The sequence below is a fragment of the Procambarus clarkii genome, chromosome 82 (assembly GCF_040958095.1).
Source record: "Procambarus clarkii isolate CNS0578487 chromosome 82, FALCON_Pclarkii_2.0, whole genome shotgun sequence".
NCBI lineage: Eukaryota > Metazoa > Arthropoda > Malacostraca > Decapoda > Cambaridae > Procambarus > Procambarus clarkii.
In genome coordinates, this window is record NC_091231.1 from 16,312,221 (window position 1) to 16,338,618 (window position 26,398).

The 26,398-nt window shown below is 41.3% G+C and overlaps 1 protein-coding gene across 1 annotated transcript in view; it reads left to right on the top strand.

Moving 5' to 3' along the window:
- Positions 1–26,398, top strand: part of LOC138358198 (fucolectin-like) — a 47,094-nt gene that overhangs the window by 14,063 nt on the left and 6,633 nt on the right. Inside the window, exon 2 of the mRNA XM_069315708.1 lies at positions 20,910–21,084. Within this exon, the coding sequence (XP_069171809.1) occupies positions 20,910–21,084 (175 nt within the window). The remainder of the gene's footprint in view (positions 1–20,909; positions 21,085–26,398) is intronic.

The window sequence follows — 26,398 nt, forward strand, 5'->3', positions numbered from 1 at the left end:
TGTTAAAGTCCATCAAGTTGCTCATAAGTTGTATTTATTATGTTTGTTATAATTGTTCTTATTCTTCCACCCTTTAACCTAACCTCTTGTAATCTTAGTGTATTTATTAGGTTTTATCATATGTTCTTATTCTTCCCCTCCTTAACCTAACCTCTTTAATCTTAGTGTATTCATTATGTTGGTTATCATTTGTTTTTATTCCCCACCCTTTAACCTAACCTTTCAGATATAGTTTATTTGTTGAATATATTATCCTTATCCTAACCTTTCAGATGTAGTTTTGTTTCTCCTTTTTGTATATTTTACCCAAACCCACCATCCCACTTAACCTTCCTTCCTTCTTTTACTTTGTTTTCACATATAAGTTCATTCTTTATCTTAGTAATAATAAAATTACAGTAGTAAAGAATCAGATCAACTAAGACTTGAAATTGAGAAAAACAAGAGAGCAAGAGAGTGAGAGAAAGGGGTAAGAGAGAGGGAGAGTGAGAGCATAGGAGCATTATGACTTAAATTTGAGAAAAATAAAAATAAGAGAATGAGAGAGAGAGCATGGGAGCATTAAGACTTGAATTTGAGAAAAAATAAGAGTATTGGAGCAAACGAGTGAGAGAGAGGGGGAGGAAAAGAGAGAATAAGGGAGAGAGAGAGAAAAAGGGGTTAGAAGGATGAAGATAGAGAGAATAAGGAGGATAAATAAACTATATCTGAAAGGTTAAGGAGGGGAAGAATAAGAACATATGATAAAACCTAATAAATACACTAAGATTACAAGAGGTTAGGTTAAAGGGTAGAAGAATAAGAATAATTATAACAAACATAATAAATACAACTTATGAGCAACTTGATGAACTTTAACAAATAACCCTTGAAATGCAAAAATGACCATTTGAGAAATTATCCCTTGAAAACGAGTATATGTCCATATATAACAAAATCCTTTGAAATGCTTAAATACCCAATCTTTAACAAATAGCACTTGAAATGCATAAATGACCATTTGAGAAATTAACCCTTGAAATGAGTAATTGCCCGTATATAACAAAAATCCTTTGAAATGCTTAAACACCCAATCTTTAACAAATAACCCTTGAAATGCAAAAATGACCATTTGAGAATAAACTATTGAAACGAACAAATGATTATGAGACATTGACAAAACACAAAAGACAAACAGGAATAATTATGTAAGTTAGGTCATGTCTGGTTGGGTAAGTTGGACTGGGTAAGTTAGGTTATGTAAGTTAGGATAAGTTAGGCAATTTACTTTAAGTTAGGATAGGTTAAGTTAATTTAGGTTAAGCAGGTAAAGTTAGGTAAGTTAGGTAAGGTAAGTTAGGTTAGGTTAGGATAGGTAAGTTAGGATAGGTAAGTTAGGTTAGGTTATTTAAGTTAGGTTAGGTTAAGTTAGGTAAGGTTAGGTTAAGCAATTTATGTTAGGTAAGGTATGGTAAGTTAGGTTAGTTAAGTTAGGATAGGTAGGGTAAGGTAAGTTAGGTTAGGTTAAGTTAGGCTAGGTAAGGTAAGTTATGTAAGGTAGGTTAGTTAGGATAGGTAAGTTAGGTTAGGTACGTTAGGTTAGGTTAAGTTAGGTAATTTACATTAAGTTAGGATAGGTAGGTAAGGGAAGTTAGGTTAGGTTAAGTTAGGTTAGTTAAGCTAGGATAGGTAGGTTAGGTAAGTTAGGTTAGGATATGTAAGTTAGGTTAGGTTATGCAAGTTAGGTTAGGTTTGGTTAAGTTAGGTTAGGTTAGGTAAGTTTGGTTAGGTTAGATTAAGTTAGGATAGGTAGGTAAGGTAAGTTATGTTAGGTTAGGTTCGGATAGGTAAGTTAGGTTAGTTAAGTTAGGTTAGGTAAGTTAGGTTAGGATATGTAAGTTAGGTTAGGTTAGGTTATGTTATGCAAGTTAGGATAGGTAAGTTAGGTTAGGTAAGGTAAGTTAGGATAAGTTAAGTTAGGTTAGGTTAGGTAATTTGGTTAGGTTAAGTTAGGATAGGTTAAGTTAGGTTAGGTAAGTTAGGTTAGGGTTAGTTAGGTTTGGGTAAGGGTAAGCTAGGTTAGGTTTAGGAATGTTATGTTAACTAAGTAACATTGGGTGGGGAGGATAGGTTAGGTAGGTTTAAGCAGTGTTGTACAGAGAACAGTTTTAAAGTGTCCAAGAAAATATATTTTAACAGAAGTGCAAGTTTGACATGAAAAGCTATTTGGAGAGATATTTTATGCCTGAAGATGTCTTAGAGTACAACAATGATGTCGTAAAGTATAACTTGTTGGAAGAAGAAGAGTTTCTTTGATGAACGAAGGTGTTTAGAGAACAACTTTTGATGAACGATGGTGAGTTAGAGATCGCCTTTGATGAATGTAAGAATAACTTTGATGAACGAAGATATCTTATAGATCAACTTTGATAGCTCTGGGAATAACTTTTATGACTTAGAGAACAACTTTGATGAACGAAGCTGTCTTAGAAAGCTTCTCCGATGAACGAAAGGTTACTAAGAGAATAACATTTGATGACTGAGATAAACTTTTTGATGACAGAGATTAATTTTAATGTCTCTGGGAATAGCTTTTATGACTTAGAGAATTACTTTGATGAATGAAAGTGACTTGGAAATTACCTTTGATGTCTGAGAATAACTTTTGATGTCTTAGAGAACAACATTGATGACTGAGATTAACTTTTGTTAGCTCTGAGAATAACTTTGATGACTCTGAGATACCTTTGTCCCATAAGAACTCTTAATTAACAAACTTCTATGAAATTATTTTCCTCATAAGAACTCTTAACAAACTTTAATGAATATATTCACAGAAAATGGTCTTTGAAAAATACGCGGTTTTGAAAACTGGTAAAATATGACCATAGAGTTTACCTGGAAATGCTGTGACATATTGACCCTTTTTTTTCTGAAATTTTCTATAAGATTTTCCTACTTAATTTATGCCATAAGAACTCTTAATAAACCTCTAAAATCTCGGAAATTATTTTTCTCATAAGAATTCCTTAATTCCAAATCAGTGACTGCCCAAATTTACCTGGAACACGTATTGACGCTTTTTTCCAAAGTTCGGTGAATACGGTGTGACATATCGGCCCTTTTTTTCCAAAGTTCGGTGAAAACGGTGTGACATATCGGCCCTTTTTCCAAAGTTCGCTGAATCTGGTGTGACATATTGGCCCTTTTTCCCAGAAAAAAAGGGCCCATACATCCATTAAGGCGTCCTGTAGTTACCAGTTGCGTTGCTCCTGGGAGTATGGGATCGAGTCACTTCTGGGGTGTGAGTTTTCAGTCGCATATAGTCCTGGGGACCATTCAGGCTTTTTCGCATTTGTGTTCCTCACGTGTGCCTCAAAGAATGAGGTGATTTGATAAAATGCTATGCCCAAGATTACCATCCGAGTGTCCTGTAGTTACCAGTTGCATTGCTCCTGGGAGTATGGGTTCGAGTCACGTCTGGGGTGTGAGTTTTCAGTCGCATATAGTCCTGGAGACCATTCAGGCTTGTTCGCATATACATATATATATATATATATATATATATATATATATATATATATATATATATATATATATATAAATGGAAATGTTCGTTTGTTCAAAATCGCTAATCTCCGAAAGTTCTTCACCGATTGCTTTGAAATTTTCCCACAACGTTCCATTCGCATCCGGCCAGGTTTTTTTATTCATACCATATAGATGTCACGTCTGTGATAGTAATTAATTCATTAAAACTTGGCTTATTAGGCAAATCGGGCCTTGCATAGTAGGCTGAGAAGTGCGTTCTGGCTACTAGGTACAACATATATATATATATATATATATATATATATATATATATATATATATATATATATATATATGTCGTACCTAGTAGCCAGAACGCACTTCTCTGCCTACTATGCAAGGCCCGATTTGCCTAATAAACCAAGTTTTCATGAATTAATTGTTTTTCGACTACCTAACCTACCTAACCTAACCTAACCTAGCTTTTTCGGCAACCTAACCTAACCTAACCTATAAAGATAGGTTAGGTTAGGTTAGGTAGGGTTGGTTAGGTTCGGTCATATATCTACGTTAATTTTAACTCCAATAAAAAAAAATGACCTCATACATAATGAAATGGGTAGCTTTATCATTTCATACGAAAAAAATTAGAGAAAATATATTAATACAGGAAAACTTGGCTTATCAGGCAAATCAGGCCTTGCATAGTAGGCTGAGAAGTGCGTTCTGGCTACTAGGTACGACATATATATATATATATATATATATATATATATATATATGTTGTACCTAGTAGCCAGAACGCACTTCTCAGCCTACTATGCAAGGCCCGATTTGCCTAATAAGCCAAGTTTTCATGAAATAATTGTTTTTCGACCACCTAACCTACCTAACCTAACTTTTTCAGCTACCTAACCTATAAAGATAGGTTAGGTTAGGTTAGGTAGGGTTGGTTAGGTTCGGTCATATATCTACGTTAATTTTAACTCCAATAAAAAAAAATTGACCTCATACATAATGAAATGAGTAGCTTTATCATTTCATAAGAAAAAAAATAGAGAAAATATATTAATTCAGGAAAACTTGGCTTATTAGGCAAATCGGGCCTTGCATAGTAGGCTGAGAAGTGCGTTCTGGCTACTAGGTACGACATATATATATATATATATATATATATATATATATATATATATATATATATATATATATATATATATATATATATATATATGTATTGTGATGATACTCTCTTTCAAGAGAGATTGAGCCTGCTCTTCCCTACATAATTCACGTCATTCAAGTACAAGATACTATATTGAAGATACGTCCACTAGTATCGCCAAACTTTTTGTCCAGGAAGCAAAGCTTACCTTGCACCACTAGACACACCGGCTCCCGCCCGCCGTCAACGAGCAAACTACCCATTCTCCGCCTGCCTGCTCCTGGTTGGCTGGTGTGTCGCCGCACCTGCACTCACGCCACTTCCTGAGTCGACGTCTGGGCCAGCACACGCCGTACTCCTCAAATTATATCTGTGCTCTTTGGAGTTGACATCTCTCTCTAGTAGACAAAGCTCTGGCTGTCGTGTACTAAGGGAGGTGGCAGCTTAAGCCAGTATTCTCAGCACCTGATTAATATTATTATTATTCTTGCACTTTTTTTTGTTTTAGAGTAAATTTTACAGCCATTAAATTATTCATGTTGTTTTGTTTGTTGACTTGTTTTGAATTTTTCGTAAGCCAAGGGATTGTCTTTATTCATATCTTGTTTTCTAGAATAATTAAAATTTTATTGTTTATACTTTGTGTTTTGTGTGTCTTCCCATTACCTTACCACAGACAAACAGGAAAGCAGGTTCTTTTTTTTCTGTAAATGTGACGAGGCACTGCCCCCTGCTATTGAACCTGCCGAACATCAACACTCCAACACTTTACCATCACAATATATATATATATATATATATATATATATATATATATATATATATATATATATATATATATATGACTGAAAACTCACACCCCAGAAGTGATTCGAACCCATACTGCCAGGAGCAATGCAACTGGTATCTACAGGACGCCTTAATCCGCTTGACCATCACGACCATTCTGGGGTGTGAGTTTTCAGTCACATATAGTCCTGGGAACCATTCAGGCTTGTTCGCATTTGTGTTCCTCACGTGTGCCCCAAAGAATGAGGTGATTTGATAAAATGCAAAGCCCAAGATTACCATCCGAGTGCCGGTGGGGGAAGAGGTTCAAATAGCTTCAGCTATCACTTCCTTATGTCCGGTTGTGATGGTCAAGCGGATTAAGGCGTCCTGTAGATACCAGTTGCGTTGCTCCTGGCTGTATGGGTTCTAATCACTTCTGGGGTGTGAGTTTTCAGTCGCATATAGTCTTAGGGACCATTCAGGCTTGTTCGCATATATATATATATATATATATATATATATATATATATATATATATATATATATATATATATATATATATATATAAATATATATATATATATATGTCGTACCTAGTAGCCAGAACGCACTTCTCGGCCTACTATGCAAGGCCCGATTTGCCTATTAAGCCAAGTTTTCATGAATTAATTGTTTTTCGACTACCTAACCTACCTGACCTAACCTAACCTAACTTTTTCGGCTACCTAACCTAACCTAACCTATAAAGATAGGTTAGGTTAGGTTAGGTAGGCTTGGTTAGGTTCGGTCATATATCTACGTTAATTTTAACTCCAATAAAAAAAATTGACCTCATACATAATGAAATGGGTAGCTTTATCATTTCATAAGAAAACAATTAGAGAAAATATATTAATTCATGAAAACTTGACTTAATAGGCAAATTGGGCCTTGCATAGTAGGCAGAGAAGTGCGTTCTGGCTACTAGGTACGACATATATATATATATATATATATATATATATATATATATATATATATATGGGGACCATTCAGGCTTGTTCGCATATATATATATATATATATATATATATATATATATATATATATATATATATATATATATATATATATATATATATATATATATGTCGTACCTAGTAGCCAGAACTCACTTCTCAGCCTACTATTCAAGGCCCGATTTGCCTAATAAGCCAAGTTTTACTGAATTAATATATTTACTATAATTTTTTTCTTATGAACTGATAAAGCAACCCTTTTCTCTATGTACGAGGTCAATTTTTTTTTTATTGGAGTTAAAATTAACGTAGATATATGACCGAACCTAACCAACCCTACCTAACCTAACCTAACGTATATTTATAGGTAAGGTTAGGTTAGGTAGCTAAAAAAAGCTAGGTTAGGTTAGGTTAGGTAGGTTAGGTAGACGAAAAAACATTAATTCATGAAAACTTGGCTTATTAGGCAAATCGGGCCTTGAATAGTAGGCTGAGAAGTGCGTTCTGGCTATTAGGTACGACATATATATATATATATATATATATATATATATATATATATATATATATATATATATATATATATATATATATATATATATATGTCGTACCTAATAGCCAGAACGCACTTCTCAGCCTACTATTCAAGGCCCGATTTGCCTAATAAGCCAAGTTTTCATGAATTAATGTTTTTTCGTCTACCTAACCTACCTAACCTAACCTAACCTAGCTTTTTTTGGCTACCTAACCTAACCTTACCTATAAATATAGGTTAGGTTAGGTTAGGTAGGGTTGGTTAGGTTCGGTCATATATCTACGTTAATTTTAACTCCAATAAAAAAAAATTGACCTCATACATAGAGAAAAGGGTTGCTTTATCATTTCATAAGAAAAAAATTATAGTAAATATATTAATTCAGGAAAACTTGGCTTATTAGGCAAATCGGGCCTTGAATAGTAGGCTGAGAAGTGAGTTCTGGCTACTAGGTACGACATATATATATATATATATATATATATATATATATATATATATATATATATATATATGTATATATATATATATATATATATGTCGTACCTAGTAGCCAGAACTCACTTCTCAGCCTACTATGCAAGGCCCGATTTGCCTAATAAGCCAAGTTTTACTGAATTAATATATTTTCTCTAATTTTTTTCTTATGAAATGATAAAGCTACCCATTTCATTATGTATGAGGTAATTTTTTTTTATTGGAGTTAAAATTAACGTAGATATATGACCGAACCTAACCAACCCTACCTAACCTAACCTAACCTATCTTTATAGGTTAGGTTAGGTTAGGTAGCCGAAAACGTTAGGTTAGGTTAGGTTAGGTAGGTTAGGTAGTCGAAAAAACATTAATTCATAAAAACTAGGCTTATTAGGCAAATCGGGCCTTGCATAGTAGGCTGAGAAGTGAGTTCTGGCTACTAGGTACGACATATATATATATATATATATATATATATATATATATATATATATATATATATATATATATATGTCGTACCTAGTAGCCAGAATGCACTTCTCGGCCTACTATGCAAGGCCCGATTTGCCTAATAAGCCAAATTTTCCTGAATTATTATATTTAGTCTAACTTTTTTCTTATGAAATGATAAAGCTACCCATTTAATTATGTATGAGGTCATTTTTTTTATTGGAGTTAAAATTAACGTAGATATATGACCGAACCTAACCAACCCTACCTAACCTAACCTACCCTATCTTTATAGGTTAGGTTAGGTTAGGTTAGGTAGCAGAAAAAGTTAGGTTAGGTTAGGTTAGGTAGGTTAGGTAGTCGAAAAAAACATTAATTCATGAAAACTTGGCTTATTAGGCAAATTAGGCCTTGCATAGTAGGCTGAGAAGTGCGTTCTGGCTACTAGGTACGACATATATATATATATATATATATATATATATATATATATATATATATATATATATATATATATATATATATATATATATATATATGTTTGGCTATGTTTATATGTTTGGCTATGTTTATATATGTTTTATATGTTTGGCTTAGGAGATGTTTATATCTTAGGAGATATATATATATATATGTATATATATATATATATATATATATATATATGTTTGGCAATGTATGCCTCACCGTCCCTCCAAGGAGGGACAAATCACTTGCTTCCTCGGTCCTGAGGGCGATAAATGAATACCCAAGGGGGGACAACCTAGTTCGCCTGCCTCTCCGAGCAAACCACACCCACCGCAGAAATGGTAACAACAACATACCGGAAACGTACAAAATCAGAGCACAAATCACCAAGAAAATTGAAGAGGGAAATACCGCAAGTGCTATTAGAGTCCTCACCAGTGACGAGAAAATTGCTCCTCGAAACTCAGCCACAGCACGGGCCCTGCAAAGCAAGCACCCACCCAGAGCCCCTCAAGGCGACAACATCGTTCCGCCATCAGCCGACACCATTTCAGACCCATTAACAGTTGGTGAATCTGAGGTCTACAAAGCAGCCCTTTCTTTTCCACCTGGGTCAGCAGGCGGCTTTACAGGGTTAAAACCTCAACATATCAAGCAAATGTTAAATCCTGCGGTTGGTGATGCTGCACAAGATCTTCTTATGGAACTCACAAGGTTCGTCAACATGTGTCTGGCTGGTGAGATACCTGAGGTCATCAGGCCTCTCTTTTTTGGTGCCTCCCTCTGTGCTCTCAAAAAGAAGGACGAAGGAATCAGGCCAATCGCTGTTGGCAACACTCTCCGACGCCTGATTGCCAAGGCTGCTACGAGGGTTGTCAGCCAGCAAGCGGCTGAATTGCTGAAACCAATCCAGCTAGGATTTGGAATCCCCCAAGGCTGTGAAGCGGCTGCCCATGCAGCACGAGCATACATCACAAACATTTCTGATGAAAAGGCCCTGCTCAAACTGGACTTTAAGAATGCCTTCAACATGGTAAGAAGAGATGCAGTACTTTGTGCCGTACATCGCCATTTCCGGCCCCTCTACCCGTTCATACTATCGTGCTACAGTGGCGAGTCAAAACTGCTCTTTGGTGAACATGAAATCAGATCATGTGAAGGTGTTCAGCAAGGTGATCCTCTTGCTCCCCTTCTTTTCTGCTTAGTCTTAAAAGAAATCACCGAAAGCTTGTCCAGCGAGTTCAACATCTGGTTTTTGGATGATGGCACTATAGCTGGCACCGTAGACCACCTCTTGTCAGATATCAGGAAAATAAGGGAGCAAGAAGTAAGCCTGGGTCTCGTCCTGAACCCTTCCAAGTGTGAAGTAGTCTCCTCCAACCCAGACATCGTAGCTAGAATAAGGTCTGCCTTGCCTGGAGCCCATGTCATTAGGGCCGAGAACAGCACCCTCCTTGGAGCTCCCCTCGGGTCTAACGCCATTGAGGAGATCCTCGACAAGAAAATCGCAGACCTTAGGAGGATGGAAGACAGAATAGGTGACATCGATGCCCACGATGCTTTTTATCTCCTCACCAAATGCCTATCCCTTCCGAGGCTAACCTACTTTCTGAGGTGCGCCCCATCTTACAACAACCCAAAGCTTGACGAGTATGACCTCCTACTGAAGACCATGCTGGAAAAAGTTGTTAACCTCTCTCTCAACGAATGCCAGTGGAAACAAGCCACTCTTCCTGTCAGGCTCGGTGGCTTGGGTGTCCGCACCGCCACCCAAATTGCAGTCCCAGCCTTCCTGTCTTCCTCCTCAGCATCAGATGACCTGGTTAAGGAAATTCTACCTGACACCCTGAGTGATGTAGCGGGGATACAGGACCCCCACTACACGGAATGTGACACGAAATGGGGTGCCATGACAGACCCAGCACTCAGACCAGCCATGCCGAAAGCCAAGAAACAATCCAGTTGGGACAGCCCCATTGCAGACAAAGAAGCCACAGCTTTGCTGGAGGCAGCAACAACCCCCAGTGATCGTGCACGCCTCACAGCTGTGCAGGCTCCCCATGCAGGGGACTTCCTTCTGGCAGTCCCTATGTCTGCGACAGGCACACGTCTTGATCCGCAGGAGCTCCGTATTGCAGTCGCTCTCCGCCTTGCTGCCCCTATCCACACTGTTCACAGGTGTATTTGCGGCGAGGCAGATGCTGACGAATATGGATTGCATGGCCTGCACTGTGGAAAATCGGGTGGTTGGCACACTAGACACGACGAAGTCAACGACATCATTAAAAGAAGCCTTGCCTCTGCTCAGTGTCCAGCGGAGAGAGAGCCCCGCAACCTACTGAACCGTGACTCTGTTAGCTTTGCCGGCCGACCAGACGGAATCACACTGCGTCCGTGGAAGGGTGGCAGGCAGTTAGCATGGGACTATACTTGCGTATCCACCCTGGCAACGACATACATCACCCTCTCTGCCGGCACGGCAGGAGCCGCAGCGACACACAGAGAAAAACAAAAGTCAGTCAAGTACAGGCAATTAGATCAAAGGTACAATTTCGTTCCAATAGGGTCTGAGACCCTAGGCCCATGGGGTGAGAGTGCAAGAAGGTTTCTTAAGGATCTTGGTTCCAAGCTCATTGACACCACAAGAGACCCTAGAGCAGCAAGTTTTCTCTTTCAGCGCCTCAGTGTCGCGATCCAGAGGGGAAATGCCCGCTGCATCCTCGGTTCCTGCCCGGCGTCGGAGGAGTTCGAGGAAATCTACAGCCTCTAGGAAGCGAACTTTTTCTTGTGTCCTCTTAATGTTCATTTTTTGTATAAAATCAGATATGTAACTGTATAACCTTGCATAATAAAGTGTACATCATAATAAAAAAAAAAGGGGGTGGTAGGAGAAGTGAACACTCTTTCGTATTCAGAGTTAAATGTCAAGTTTTTCCCTGAGTGCTCTGTGTTCCCTTCTCTGAGGCTGTGGGTCCCTATAATTACACCAGTGGTGGTACCCCCCTATATATATATATATATATATATATATATATATATATATATATATATATATATATATATATATATATATATATATATATATATATATATGTCGTACCTAGTAGCCAGAACGCACTTGTCAGCCTACTATGCAAGGCCAAATTTGCCTAATAAGCCAAGTTTTCCTGAATTAATATATTTTCTCAAATTTTTTTCTTATGAAAAGATAAAGCTACCCATTTCATTATGTATGAGGTCAATTTTTTTTATTGTAGTTAAAATTAACGTAGACATATGACCGAACCTAACCAACCCTACCTAACCTAACCTAACCTATCTTTATAGGTTAGGTTAGGTTAGGTAGCCAAAAAAGTTAGGTTAGGTAGGTTAGGTCGTCGAAAAACAATTAATTCATGAAAACTTGGCTTATTAGGCAAATCGGGCCTTGCATAGTAGGCTGAGAAGTGCGTTCTGGCTACTAGGTACGACATATATATATATATATATATATATATATATATATATATATATATATATATATATATATATATATATATATATGTCGTACCTAGTAGCCAGAACGCACTTCTCAGCCTACTATGCAAGGCCTGATTTGCCTAATAAGCCAAGTTTTCCTGAATTAATATATTTTCTCTAATTTTTTTCTTATGAAATGATAAAGCTATCCATTTCCTTATGTATGAGGTCAATTTTATTTTATTGGAGTTAAAATTAACGTAGATATATGACCGAACCTAACTAACCCTACCTAACCTAACCTAACCTATCTCTATAGGTTAGGTTGGGTTAGGTAGCCGAAAAAGTTAGGTTAGGTTAGGTTAGGTAGGTTAGGCAGTCGAAAAATAATTAATTCATGAAAACTTGGCTTATTAGGCAAATCGGGCCTTGCATAGTAGGCTGAGAAGTGAGTTCTGGCTACTAGGTACGACATATATATATATATATATATATATATATATATATATATATATATATATATATATATATATATATATATATATATATTTATATATATATATTTATATATATTTATTTATATATATATATATATATATACACACATATATATATATATATATATATATATATATATATATATATATATATATATATATATATATATATATATACATATTTGGGGCTATCCCAGTGGGCCTGCTTGTGGTCTTTTGGGGCTTGTAGTCAGGGTTGAGGGTGTACAATGATGTCCCATTGTCTGGCTGCTTCGATGAACGTTTGGTCATGAGTTCCTGCTGTCTCTCTCATACGCTCTGGTAGGATCTGCCCTATCAATTCGTTGGCTGATGTACATAAGGATAATAATGCTGGAAGTGCTACCTCAGTTGCCTTTCGTATGCCTATCCCCTAAATCTCACTGGTAGTGTTGCTTGGTTCCACTGACTGTCATCTACATCTAGGTTGAGCGCTTTCCTGAATATTGACCTGAGGAGCTCATCATATTGATTTAGAAGTGGGTTGCCAAAAGTGGGTGCACACCTTAAGAAGTATGTTAGCCTGGGCAATGTAAGGCACTTTGTGAGAAAGTAGAGGGCATCGTGGGAGTCCAAGTCACCTATTCACGCTTCCATCCTCTTTACGTCGTTAAACTTTTCGTCAAGGACTGCAGCAATAGTATTGTGGCCCTGAGGTGCTCCAAGTAGTGTAATGTCGGTGGGTTTAATGACTGAGGCTTCTGGTAAAAGTGATTTCACTGCTTTAATGATTGCCTCACTGGATGCAATAATTTCGCACTTGGAGGGTTTAAGAACAAGACCCATGGACTCCCCCCGTGTCTTCACCAGCTGCAGGTCTTCCAGCAGGGAGTCTTGTGTGCCTGCCAGAGTGCCATCATCCAGGAACCAGATGTTGAGCTCACTGGACAGTCTGGTTGTAATTTCTCGAACCGCTATGCAAAGAGGAAGGGTGCAAGTGGGTCTGCCTGTTGAATTCCCTCTGCTGAGGTGACTTCGTGTTTGCCAAACAGGAGGGTTGAGTCTTTGCTGTAGCCTGCTGACACAAACGGGAGAATGCTTGGGCAATGTTCCTGGACTGCAGTGAGGACTGCTTCCCTTTTGACCGAGTTGAAAGCGTATTTAAAATCAAATTTTACTACTGCCTGGTCTTCAGTAAGAGAGCTAATGTAGGCTCGTGCAGCATGGGCCGCTGCTTCACAGCCTTGGGGAACTTCAAACCCCAACTGGTTGGATTGCAGCATGGTGGCTGCTTCCATTCGGATACTTCTGACAGCAGCCCTTGCAACTAGGCGGCGAAGGGTATTACCAACGGCAATGGGTCTGATCCCTTCCCCCATCTTTTTCAGGGCACATAGGGATGCACCAAAGAAGAATGGTTTGATTTCATCAGGAATTAACCCGGCGAGGCAGTTATTGACAAATGTTGTGATTTTTGTCAGGAGCGCTTCTGCAGCTGGGCCAAGAAACGGGTTCACCATTTCCTTCACATGTTGAGGTCTTACCCATGTGTAGCCTCCTGAGGAACCCGGGGGAAATGAAACGATAGCTTTATAAACCTCTGACTCCCGGAGGACGAGAGGTTCCTGGTTAGGAGGAACCCTGACCTGCAGAGGAGGTCCCCCTACGGCCCTGAGGGGGTGTTTTTCTCTCAGTGCTTGGGCTGTGGTTTCATCCTTGGGCAAAATTTTGTCCTCACTTGTGATCAACCTAAGTGTCCCGACTGTATTGCCCTCTTCAGTTTTCTTGCTGACTTGGGTACCTAATTTTCTGTTGTCGCTGATTGTCGTACTTGGTCTGCCTCGGCAGTGTTTGGTGTGTTTGGGGATGCGGATTAGGTTCTCAGCCCTAGGAAAATCCCTAATTGCTTTATTGACAGATGAGGCCATGTCTTGCCTCCTCTGTCTGGTACACCTAAGCATGCGTTGCCATAAAGTAACAGACTGTGCCAGGTTTTGATGGTATCAGGTGCATCAAGGTTATTTGACCCTCTGTTGACTTTTCCGATGAGGTCCGAGTATTTCCCGGCAGCAAATGGGCGATAGGCCTTTGGGATGTGGGTTAGTGTCCTGGTTGACTTTGCTTTAATTGCCTCTAGCAGGTCGTCTGTTGCAATGTAATCTGTTGCGATTTGCACTGGTGCAACAGGCTCCTGAGTGCTGCCTCCTCCCACGGGAAGCCTCCCTGACCCAGGACAGTCACCATGCTGGCGTATGACTCTGGAGACCAAGGTGATGCTGATGTTGCTCCCACAAACACTGCATGTGCCTCTCCTTTGATTGGCTTCGGGAGGGGTGAGCTGGCTGGTAGCGGCTTCTTCTGCAATCCCCTTAGGTAAAGTGACTGTCACCTTGCACTGGAGTATTTGTCTCTCCCTCCTAGCTGGGGGGGGGGCAGGTTGTCCCCCTATACCATGCGTCATGTCTGGGAAGATGTCTGGGATGGGTGGGCTCGTGGTGGTGGTGGGTGAGGGTGGAAGGTTGCGCTGGCCCGGTCTGGGAGTGGGGCTGGGAGGGGAAGGCGCGACCACCTGATTGTGGGAGGTGTGGGCGGGGGAGCGGAAGACACTGCACCTCACTTGCGGGGAGCGGGAGACACTGCACAAAGGGAGTGGGGGAGTGGGAGACACTACACTCACTGGGGGGAGGGGGAGGCACTACACTCAGGGGGGGGGGGGCGGGGGGAAGGGTTAGGGTTGCACTTAACCCTTGGATAATTTCCTAACTGTACACCTAGGCTTGTAGGGTGCACAAAGAGCATAGTGACCACCCTCCACACAGCCAAACAAGTCATGCAGACGACGCCACCTCTATCCACCCCCAAATGGCTCCTCCCAACATAATCCTTTTGCTGTTATTACACTAACATTATATATATATATATATATATATATATATATATATATATATATATATATATATATATATATATATATATATATATATATATATATATATATATATTCTACAGGGAATAGTGTGCTTGGCCGCTCATCTGTGGGATGCTATTTCAACGATCCACATCTCATTCCTGAAGCTGAAACCTATGCTGATGACTGCACTCTAACCTTCACGTACAGAACGGAAGAAATGCGAACTGCTGCAAAACTTATCAAGTCACTAACTTTCAGCGATTTCGACCTGAAGTAGGAGATGACAGGTCACATATACGGTTGAGCAAGCACAAGCGATGATAATAACTAGACTGAACATGGCAAATCGGACAGGCATGCATATGAGTGGCAAAACAACAGAGTTCACAGATGAAATTGACATCTTGGGAATGAATGTTCGACTCTTCAGTGGTAATTCAGTGCCACGTGCTTAACCTAGCTCGAAAAGCAGCAAGGAAAATTACATCTCAACGGTGCACCTCACACCTTCTTGCAACACAGAATGGGTTGCAAATCCTTATATGAAGCACAGGTTCGCTCTCATCTAGATCTCGCCAGCGATCAAAACATACCTCGCCCCAATCAAAACATACACCAGCTCCCCTGCCCACAAAAACAGCGTAGAACCTACCAAGATTAAACAAGGTAGAGGGGGCCACATGGCCCTCTACCATCGGCCATACTGAAGGGGTGTGAAGGCCTCCGTCTAGGGCAGAGGGATGGCTGGAGGCTACAAGAAAACATTTCAACGTAGTTGTCTGCCCATTGCATCCAGTAAGCACACTGGGGGCAATAATGGCAAGAGTGTCAAGGCTTCCACTGTTAAGGGCCAAAGAGTAAACATGCCCCAAACCAGCACAGCAGTAAATAGTGCTCCCACACAACTGGACACCCTTTGGCCAATGCTTAAGCTCAAAGTCAAGGAATTAGTCGAAAATTTGCTGTCGATACACGGTATCAAGCAAACCATACAGAGTCGAAAGACAATTAAGCACAAGCTCAAGAAAAATAAATATCCTGACCTTTAAGAACGCAGGACAGGAGACACTCCTAAAAAACAGGTAGAGTCCCGTACATCTGAAAGCGACATTGATGAGGCAATTTCAAGTACACCAAGATCCTCAACGCAAGTCTTAACTTCCATTGCGGGTTCATCAGACTTCATGGATACCAAGGTAATATCAGCAAGTTCCAACAACCTAGAGAACTAAAGATCCTGCAATGGAATGTGCAAGGGCTGCGCACAAAATTGCAACACATGCAATGTATAGCAGCAACCAAAGGCCAAGACATCCTGATACTACAGGAGAGCCTACTTCGAGTCGGATTAGAACCTAAAATCTCAGGCTATCGAGGCTTCTTCCTGCCATGGGTCAACGGGCAATCCAGGGGATGATGCAATCTATTTAAAACGTGACCTAACCTCCAGGACCATAACCAGCCCACCCGATTGTGGAGCAGGGACAGAGGAAATGGGAGTATCCATTGAACTAAGACACGACAAACCTGAAGTGTTTAATGTTTACAGGTCTTCACGTGCTGAAATGGATCTCTCGGTGTTATTTGGACACGCGACTACATCAAACCCAACCATTTGTGGTGATTTCAATGCCCATCATCGTTTGGCACTGGGCTCCAACACAACAAATGTGGCCGACACTCACATAGCACATCTACTAGACCAGCTTCTAGAAATCCAAATCCTAAACAAGAATGAACCCACCCACATCCAAGGAGGTAGATTAGACCTTACCTTTTTATCAGCCTCCCTAAGAGATGCAACTATATGGTCAGCTGAGCCCACTCTCACAAGCGACCACTATGGGGTCCAAATTGATATTAAGTTAGATCTTCCCACCCCACCTCCGCCTCCATCTGAAGCCTGGAACTTTGCTTTAACAAACTGGGACCGATTTCAAAACCTCATTTCAGAGTGGCATAGAAACTATGATGTTCCCAAAGACATTAATCAGGCTGAACAAGAGTTTGTTGAAGCTATTCAAATGGCAGCCAACCATTCAATTCCACTGAAAATACAGTCCACCAGACACCACAAAGATCCCTGGTACTATTGCGAACGTGTAAAACAACCCAATCATGGACTCAACAACACAAGGAAGCTTTTCAAAAAGCAGCCAAGTGACCGCAACAAGACCCTACATTATGACGTTAAGGAACATGTGCATCAAGAGACCAGGCTAATAAAAGAACAAAAGGGACAGGAATGGTGTTCACTTCTGAACGAACACACCTCTCTTGGATAGATGTGGCAGCAAATCCACCGGGCCAAATGAAATAAAACACCTAAAGCCCCACACCCTAAGGATCCGCATCAGAAAGCCGAAGTACTGGCAACCAGGTTTGCAGAAAGAGCAACCAGTAATCAGCTTCCACCAGATGTGTTAGCAGTGCAACCAGGATTAGAGGAAGAAAGGTGGCACAGAATCCTAACAACATGTGCAGAAGCCTCTGACACTAATACTTCTTTTACACTGGATGAGCTCAATCTGGCTAAGAAAAACTCCAAGAATACATCCCCTGGACACGACAAAATATCCTATAAAATGATTAGAAACCTCGGCCCAGAGGGAGACACAGCATACCTTAGGTGAATTAATTTAACCTGGGTTTCTCAAACTAAACCTACGGCTTGGAATAGAGCAGACATAATGCCGATCTCAAAACCCAAAGATCCAGCTAATCCCATGTGCATCTCTCTCTAAAGCTGTTCAGCCAAGACGGCTGACAGAATGGCACTCATCAGACCTGAGTGGAAAATTCCTAAACTGCACCAGGATATGTATGCCTATAGAAGAGGGGGTTGGCACAGTGGAATGTATTACAACTCTAGCCCACTTGGATGACAGACCAGGAATGCTGATAGTCCTGGACCTCGAGAAAGCTTTTGATCAAACTAGCGCCCCAACTATTCTCTGCTGCCTCATCGACAAAGAGGTCAAAGGCAACCTGCTCTCCCAAATACTCTCTCATAAACCTAGAAGCAGGAGTAAGCCTTCATGACAGTCTCTGAATACTAAAAAACATTAAAATGGTACACGGCAATCTTGAGGTTATCTTGAGATGATTTCGGGGCTTTAGTGTCCCCGCGGCCCGGTCCTCGACCAGGCCTCCACCCCCAGGAAGCAGCCCGTGACAGCTGACTAACACCCAGGTACCTATTTACTGCTAGGTAACAGGGGCATTCAGGGTGAAAGAAACTTTGCCCATTTGTTTCTGCCTCGTGCGGAAATCGAACCCGCGCCACAGAATTACGAGTCCTGCGCGCTATCCACCAGGCTACGAGGCCCTTCAGAAGGCATTCTCAGCGCCCCTTTCTCTTCAACTGAAAGAAGTAGCTTAGCAGGCTGTTAAACTACGCGGACGACTTTGTCATCATCATAAAAGGAAGGGATGCGGTAAGCCTTGCACCCAAATGCTTAGACTGCATCAGTAAAGAGGCAAAGCAGATTGCTACCAAACTCAACCCCACAAAGACAAAAGTCATGCTCATAAAAAATAGCGAGGCCCATTATCCAACTCACAGTACAGGGTCAACTAATAGGTGGACACTTATCAGTATCTAGGAATAATCCTGGACACACATAAATTTTAATGCTGAGGTCCCTTACTTGAGAGAGAGAACTGCTGCCCAGACGGAAATCCTCACGTCTCTAACCTCCCTCTCTGGAGGAGCCAATCTGCAAGTAATTCGCACTATGTACAGGCAGTCAGATCAGTGATCGACAATGCCGCACCTGCACTCACATGTCTATCACACCAACAGTGGACAAAGCTTGAAGTTGCCCAAAACAATGTTGCGAGAGCTGCATTGGGAGCCCCAATGTAGATCAGGCTTGAAACTCTAAGACTGGAATCAGGTTTGCCCTCTCTTCAAGAAAGAATACATCAAAGAACAGCTACGATTATCAGTAAGATACTTATTTCCCCTGATCCAGACCCAGTACAACAGACCTTGGTGGATGAACTAGGCCCACTAAACGGAAACTCTTGGGCTGCCAGAGTGGGAAGGGTCCTAAACAGACAACAATTAAAAAAAAAATGATCCTTGATAAAGGAGGTGATAAACCACACCAAAACTACACTTGTTCCCCAACCGTGGGATGAGCCTACCTTCAAAATAGTAATAGAAGGTCTTCCGATGACAAAGGCTGACTATGATCCAACAATCCTTAGGCGCATAATAGAAAAGCAAATATGCAGCATAGCAGTAGCAGGAGCCACCCACATCTTCACAGACGGATCGGTTGACACGGAATATGAGAATGCTGGCGCTGCTCTTTGCACGGTCCAGCGAACAGGCATATTGGAGACTGTTAGGACTAATATCATCAACCCAATCTGAGCTGTTTGCCAAACAACAGGCATTCGCATATGTGATTGCACAAAACGTTCAGAGCGCAATCAGACTCGAAAGGTTCACTTCAAATATTAGGGAAAAAAGCAGTGGAAAGACAACGTGGAAATAATTGCCACCATTTTGTATCTTGGAGCAGTCGCTAAACGCCAAACACAAAGACAACACCCTAAACTCTATCCCATCCCCATGCTGGAATCCCATTAAATGTGAAAGCCAATGAAATTGCTAAGTTGGCAGGTTTAGTTGATCTTGCTCGCAGTTTCACCAGGTTCCTTATATAATAGTTCCCTATGTGATAATTTCAAAGCAAATTCTCATTAAATAAATGAGTCACTAGGAGTAGGCTTCAGATGAGCTGAGGTAGAATAACCGTTCATGCTTGGAGATTTCACTAGATATGCTAACCGTTTCACTAGGTATGTCAATTAACAGCCCTAAAGAACCCTAATCTTAGTTTTAAGAGAGAGAGAGAGAGAGAGAGAGAGAGAGAGAGAGAGAGAGAGAGAGAGAGAGAGAGAGAGAGAGAGAGAGAGAGAGAGAGAGAGAGGGAGAGAGAGAGAGGGAGAGGGAGAGAGAGAGAGGGAGAGGGAGAGAGAGAGAGAGAGAGAGAGAGAGAGAGAGAGAGAGAGAGAGAGAGAGAGAGAGAGAGAGAGAGAGGGAGAGAGAGAGAGGGAGAGGGAGAGAGAGAGAGGGAGAGAGAGAGAGAGAGAGAGAGAGAGAGAGAGAGAGAGAGAGAGAGAGAGAGAGAGAGAGAGAGAGAGAGAGAGAGAGAGGGAGAGAGAGAGAGAGAGAGAGAGAGAGAGAGAGAGAGAGAGAGAGAGAGAGAGAGAGAGAGAGAGGGAGAGAGAGAGAGAGAGAGAGAGAGAGAGAGAGAGAGAGAGAGAGAGAGAGAGAGAGAGAGGGAGAGAGAGAGAGAGAGAGAGAGAGAGAGAGAGAGAGAGAGAGAGAGAGAGAGAGAGAGAGAGGGAGAGGGAGAGGGAGAGGGAGAGAGAGAGAGAGAGAGAGAGAGAGAGAGAGAGAGAGAGAGGGAGAGAGAGAGAGAGAGAGAGAGAGAGAGAGAGAGAGAGAGAGAGAGAGAGAGAGAGAGAGAGAGAGAGAGAGAGAGAGAGAGAGGGGGAGAGAGGGAGAGAGGGAGAGAGAGAGAGAGAGAGAGAGAGAGAGAGAGAGAGAGAGAGAGAGAGAGAGAGAGAGAGAGAGAGAGAGAGAGAGAGAGAGAGAGAGAGAGAGTAATAGGGAAGTGCTTAGGTCATGATTGTCATCTAGAACACATCATTGCTCAACTTTTTCACACAGTTACTATAGCAGCTACGCCGTAGATGGCATCACGACCGGGACCAATTTCTATGCCTCTGCTATACAAGATACTAATGGCTGGTGGATCGTGGACATTGGCGAGAACCGTCTGATCTACAAGGTGACGATCATCCCACGGTATGGCTGTTGTCCCACCAGGTTCCATGACATGGAGGTTTGTAATATCTGCATTGTTTATATAGTAAGATTTTGTTAGGCTCAATGACCAATGATATGTGGCAGATTGCTAGGCCAGAACTCTCTGCATGTTGTGCAACTTTCAGACAATTTCCAAATATTTAGCAAAAAAGGGAATAAAGAGCTGATTAAGAGCTAATTGTAATAAAAGTTAGTTGTTGAAGGTACCAACAAACATGGATAATCGGTGTAGGTAGGTGTCGATAGAACAGACGCTCAACGTCATTAAATTTGAGACGATGAGATGGACGTATCACAGTGTTGTTCTAGCGAGTGGATTCTTCCTGGTTTTAACAATAGCTCCATAATGACCGTATCTCAAGCTCTTTATGATTTCGGCATAATACTTACTCAGAGATTGACAGGCGGAAGAAGCAACAAACACTCCTAATGGAGGGCAAGGAGCTGGCAGAATACACCTTACGAAGAGGGACATAAAAAGAAATCTGCAAATTTGTAGTAGGAAAATGTAAACTAAACCTACAAGGAAGTAGACAGTGTGATTGAGACTTTATAATAAAAAAAGATGCCACTTGTAATAAAAAACTAAATTAGGTCTAAACCCACAATCCAGGTATACAATCCAGGTATACAATCCAGGTATACAATCCAGTCTACATCACCTTCGTGGCATACAAGTTAGGGAAACTGGTCTGTAGTTCAGTGTCTCTGGTCTGTCACTCTTTTTGTATATTGGGACTACGTTAGCTGTCTTCCAACTTTCTGGTAGGTCTCCTGTTTCCAGTGACCTGTTATGCACCATAGAGAGTGGCACACTTAGTGCCTCTGCACCTTCTTTTAGTATCCATGGTAAGATTCTGTCAGGTCCAACAGCCTTTGTCACATTCAGTTCCAACAGAATCCTTTTGAGCCTTTGGATTCCTTTCGATTCCTTTTGTGTGTGTGTGTACTCACCTATTTGTGTCTGCAGGATCGAGCATTGACTCTTGGATCCCGCCTTTCGAGCATCGGTTGTTTACAGCAATGACTATGGTCCTATTTCCCTATCATACCTAGTTTTAAAATTATGAATAGTATTTGCTTCCACAACATGTTCCTTAAGTGCATTTCATTTTCCCACTACTCTCACGCTAATAGAAAACTTCCTTACATCACTTTGACTCATCTGAGTTTCCAGCTTCCACCCATGTCCCCTCGTTCTGTTACTACTTCGTGTGAACATTTCGTCTATGTTCACTCTGTCAATCCCCCTGAGTATTTTATACGTTTCTATCATATCCCCTCTTCTCCCTTCTTCTTTCTAGTGTCGTAAGGCTCAGTTCCTTCAGGCGCTCCTCATACCCCATCCCTCGTAACTCTGGGACGAGTCTCGCAAACCTCTGAACCATTTCAAGTTTCCTTATATGCTTCTTTAGATGGGGACTCCAAGATGATGCGGCATACTCTAAGACTGGCTTCACGGAGGCAGCGTAAAGCGCCCTAAATGCCTCCTGACTTAGGTTTCTGAATGATGTTCTAACTTCCTTCTTGTACTTCCTCCACTCCCGCCTGCTGGCCATTTTTGCTTCCTGGCACTGTCTATTAAACCATGGGTTATTATATTCCCTCTTACTTTTTCCCTTTACTGTTGGTATAAATCTCTCTTTGGCCTCCTGGCATTTCTGTATGACTAGGTCCATCATATCTCGGACTGTCTTTCCTCTTATTTTTCCCTCCAACTGCACTTCTCCCAGATAGTCTCTTATCCTCCTGTAGTGCCCTTTCCTGTAGTCAACTCTCCTCTCCCAGACCTCTTGTCCCATGGCCACAAAATTTGAATTTCATCATGTAGTCAATGACTAGGACACAATGGTTGCTGGCCCCTAGAGGTATTTCATGCTCCAAATTCTCGATGTCTTCTACGTTTTGGGTGAAAATCAGGTCTAAAAGGCTCGTTGCATCACCTCCTCATTCCCTTGTGTCTTACTTCACATGTTGTGTTAAGAAATTCCTGTCTATAAAATCTACTAACTTTTCTCCCCACGTTTTGTCCCCTCACTGTTTGTGTGTGTGTGTGTGTTTGTGTATGTGTGTGTGTGTGTGTGTGTGTGTGTGTGTGTGTGTGTGTGTGTGTGTGTGTGTGTGTGTGTGTGTGTGTGTGTGTGTGTGTGTGTGTACTCACCTATTTGTGCTTGCAGGGGTTGAGCTCTGGCTCTTTGGTCCCGCCTCTCAACTGTCAATCAACTGGTGTTAAGGTTCCTGAGCTATTGGGCTCTATCATATCTACACTTGAAACTGTGTATGGAGTTAGCCTCCACCACATCACTGCCTAATGCATTTCATTTGTCAAGCACTCTGACACTAAAAAAAATTCTTTCTAATATGTCTGTGGATCATTTGGTCACTCAATTTCCACCTGTGTCCCCTAGTGCGTGTGTGCCTCGTATTAAATAGTCTGTCTTTATCTACCTCTTTATCTACCCCTTATCTTTATCTGTATCCAGGAGGTCTGGTCGACGACCTGGCCGCGGGGACGCTAAGCCCCGGAAGCACCTCAAGGTAACCCCTGTCTATTCCTCTGAGAATCTGGTACGTGGTGATCATGTCTCCCCTAACTCTTCTGTCTGCTAGCGATGTGAGGTTTAATTCCTGTAGTCTCTCCTCCTCCTCTCCCCCACCGCTCCAAAGACATGGTATGGATGTATAACACTCCCTTCCCATTCCCATTGAAGTAGTAATGTTCTAAGGAAAAATGCAGAGATTATGAATATTTAATTGAATGTTCTTTGACTTAGATGATCAATTTGCCTATGATTAATGTTGAATTATTTCTGAGACAATTGTGTGTGTGTGTGTGTGTGTGTGTGTGTGTGTGTGTGTGTGTGTGTGTGTGTGTGTGTGTGTGTGTGTGTGTGTGTGTGTGTGTGTGTGTATATATATATATATATATTATTAAATATGACCGAAAAAGTAAGATTAATAATTCTAACACGAATTTTCTCAATCTTTCGTACATTTCTTTTCACTGTTGGAGGTAATTCAAAAATCAATTCTCCAAAATTCATTTTTATTTCTAGTCTGACGCGACACGAGCGCGTTTCGTAAAACTTATTACATTTTCAAAGACTTTAGTTTACAAATACACAACTGAATAGAACTTACACATCTCCGATTTTGTTTATATCTACATTTGAGTGAGGTGGATGGGGTGAGGTGGCATTAATAGGGTAATAATTTCATCAACACAAGACAGAACAAGAGGTGGCATTAATAGGGTATTACTTTCATCAACACAAGACAGAACACAAAACAATGGGTATTGAAATGGAAGTGATTGTAGAAAGCCTATTGGTCCATATTTCTTGATGCTTCTATATTGGAGCGGAGTCTTGAGGTGGGTAGAATATAGTTGTGCATTAATTGGCTGTTGATTGCTGGTGTTGACTTCTTAATGTGTAGTGCCTCGCAAACGTCAAGCCGCCTGCTATCGCTGTATCTATCGATGATTTCTGTGTTGTTTACTAGGATTTCTCTGGCGATGGTTTGGTTGTGGGAAGATATTATATGTTCCTTAATGGAGCCCTGTTGTTTATGCATCGTTAAACGCCTAGAAAGAGATGTTGTTGTCTTGCCTATATACTGGGTTTTTTGGAGCTTACAGTCCCCAAGTGGGCATTTGAAGGCATAGACGACGTTGGTCTCTTTTAAAGCGTTCTGCTTTGTGTCTGGAGAGTTTCTCATGAGTAGGCTGGCCGTTTTTCTGGTTTTATAGTAAATCGTAAGTTGTATCCTCTGATTTTTGTCTGTAGGGATAACGTTTCTATTAACAATATCTTTCAGGACCCTTTCCTCTGTTTTATGAGCTGTGGAAAAGAAGTTCCTGTAACATAGTCTAATAGGGGGTATAGGTGTTGTGTTAGTTGTCTCTTCAGAGGTTGCATGGCGTTTCACTTTCCTTCTTATGATGTCTTCGACGAAATCATTGGAGAAGCCGTTGTTGACTAGGACCTGCCTTACCCTACAGAGTTCTTCGTCGACTTGCTTCCATTCTGAGCTGTGGCTTAGAGCACGGTCGACATATGCGTTAACAACACTCCTCTTGTACCTGTCTGGGCAGTCGCTGTTGGCATTTAGGCACATTCCTATGTTCGTTTCCTTAGTGTAGACTGCAGTATGGAAACCTCCGCTCTTTTCCATGACTGTTACATCTAGAAAGGGCAGCTTTCCATCCTTTTCCATCTCGTAAGTGAAACGCAGCACGGAACTCTGCTCAAATGCCTCCTGCAGCTCCTGCAGATGTCTGACATCAGGTACCTGTGTAAAAATGTCGTCAACATACCTGCAGTATATGGCCGGTTTCAAGTTCATGTCGACTAAGACGTTTTGCTCGATGGTACCCATGTAGAAGTTTGCAAACAGGACACCTAGGGGAGAACCCATGGCGACCCCATCTACTTGCTTATACATGTGCCCATCCTGGCTCAAGAAGGGTGCCTCTTTAGTACAAGCTTGGAGTAGTTTCCTTAGAATATTTTCGGGTATGTCAAGAGAATTATCAAGAAACTAACAACATTATATGGAGGACCTATGGCAATTCCACGACCAAGAGATGGCTTCCTGAAACTTGCAAGAATTAACCTCACTGAGGACCAAGTCACTCTCCTAAATCTGGGCATAAACTGTCACGTTATGTCCAGACCGAGTGAGATGGCCCGGAAAGTAGAGTTGGAAATTCTGTTGGACGACATATTCGACCTCGAGACAGAAAAGAAGGTCACTACCAAAGATACCTTACAAGCAGAACTTATTGCAGAAGGAGGAAAGAATCGAGGCAATTACAGAAGCACCATACTGTCCCCAGAGCTCAAAGCGGCAGCTAAAAGCCTTCGTGAGAACAAGGAGATAGTTGTCAGGAGAGGTGACAAGTCGCCAATATATGTCATTCTTAAAAAAGACGAATATCTGGCGAAAATGAACCTCATACTCTCTGACCAAACTAAGTTCCAAAGGGAAACGAAGTACACTACAGCCGAACTGAAAGCAAAGGTCAACAAACTGATCGAAACTGTGAACGCCAAGAAATCCGGACTCCACCTGCCAAAGATCATTGGGGAATATAAACCTGGATATGCGTATGGAAATGTCAAGACACACAAGCCTGGAAACCCACTTCGGCCAATCATTAGCCAGATACCCACACCCACGTACAGACTGGCGAAGCGACTCAACGGCCTGCTGACTCCTTATGTTCCTTGCGCCTTCAGCCTGAAGTCTCCAAAGGAATTTGTTGACTTACTGCGGGGCACACGGGCCACAGGGATAAGAGCCTCGTTGGACGTAGAATCGCTGTT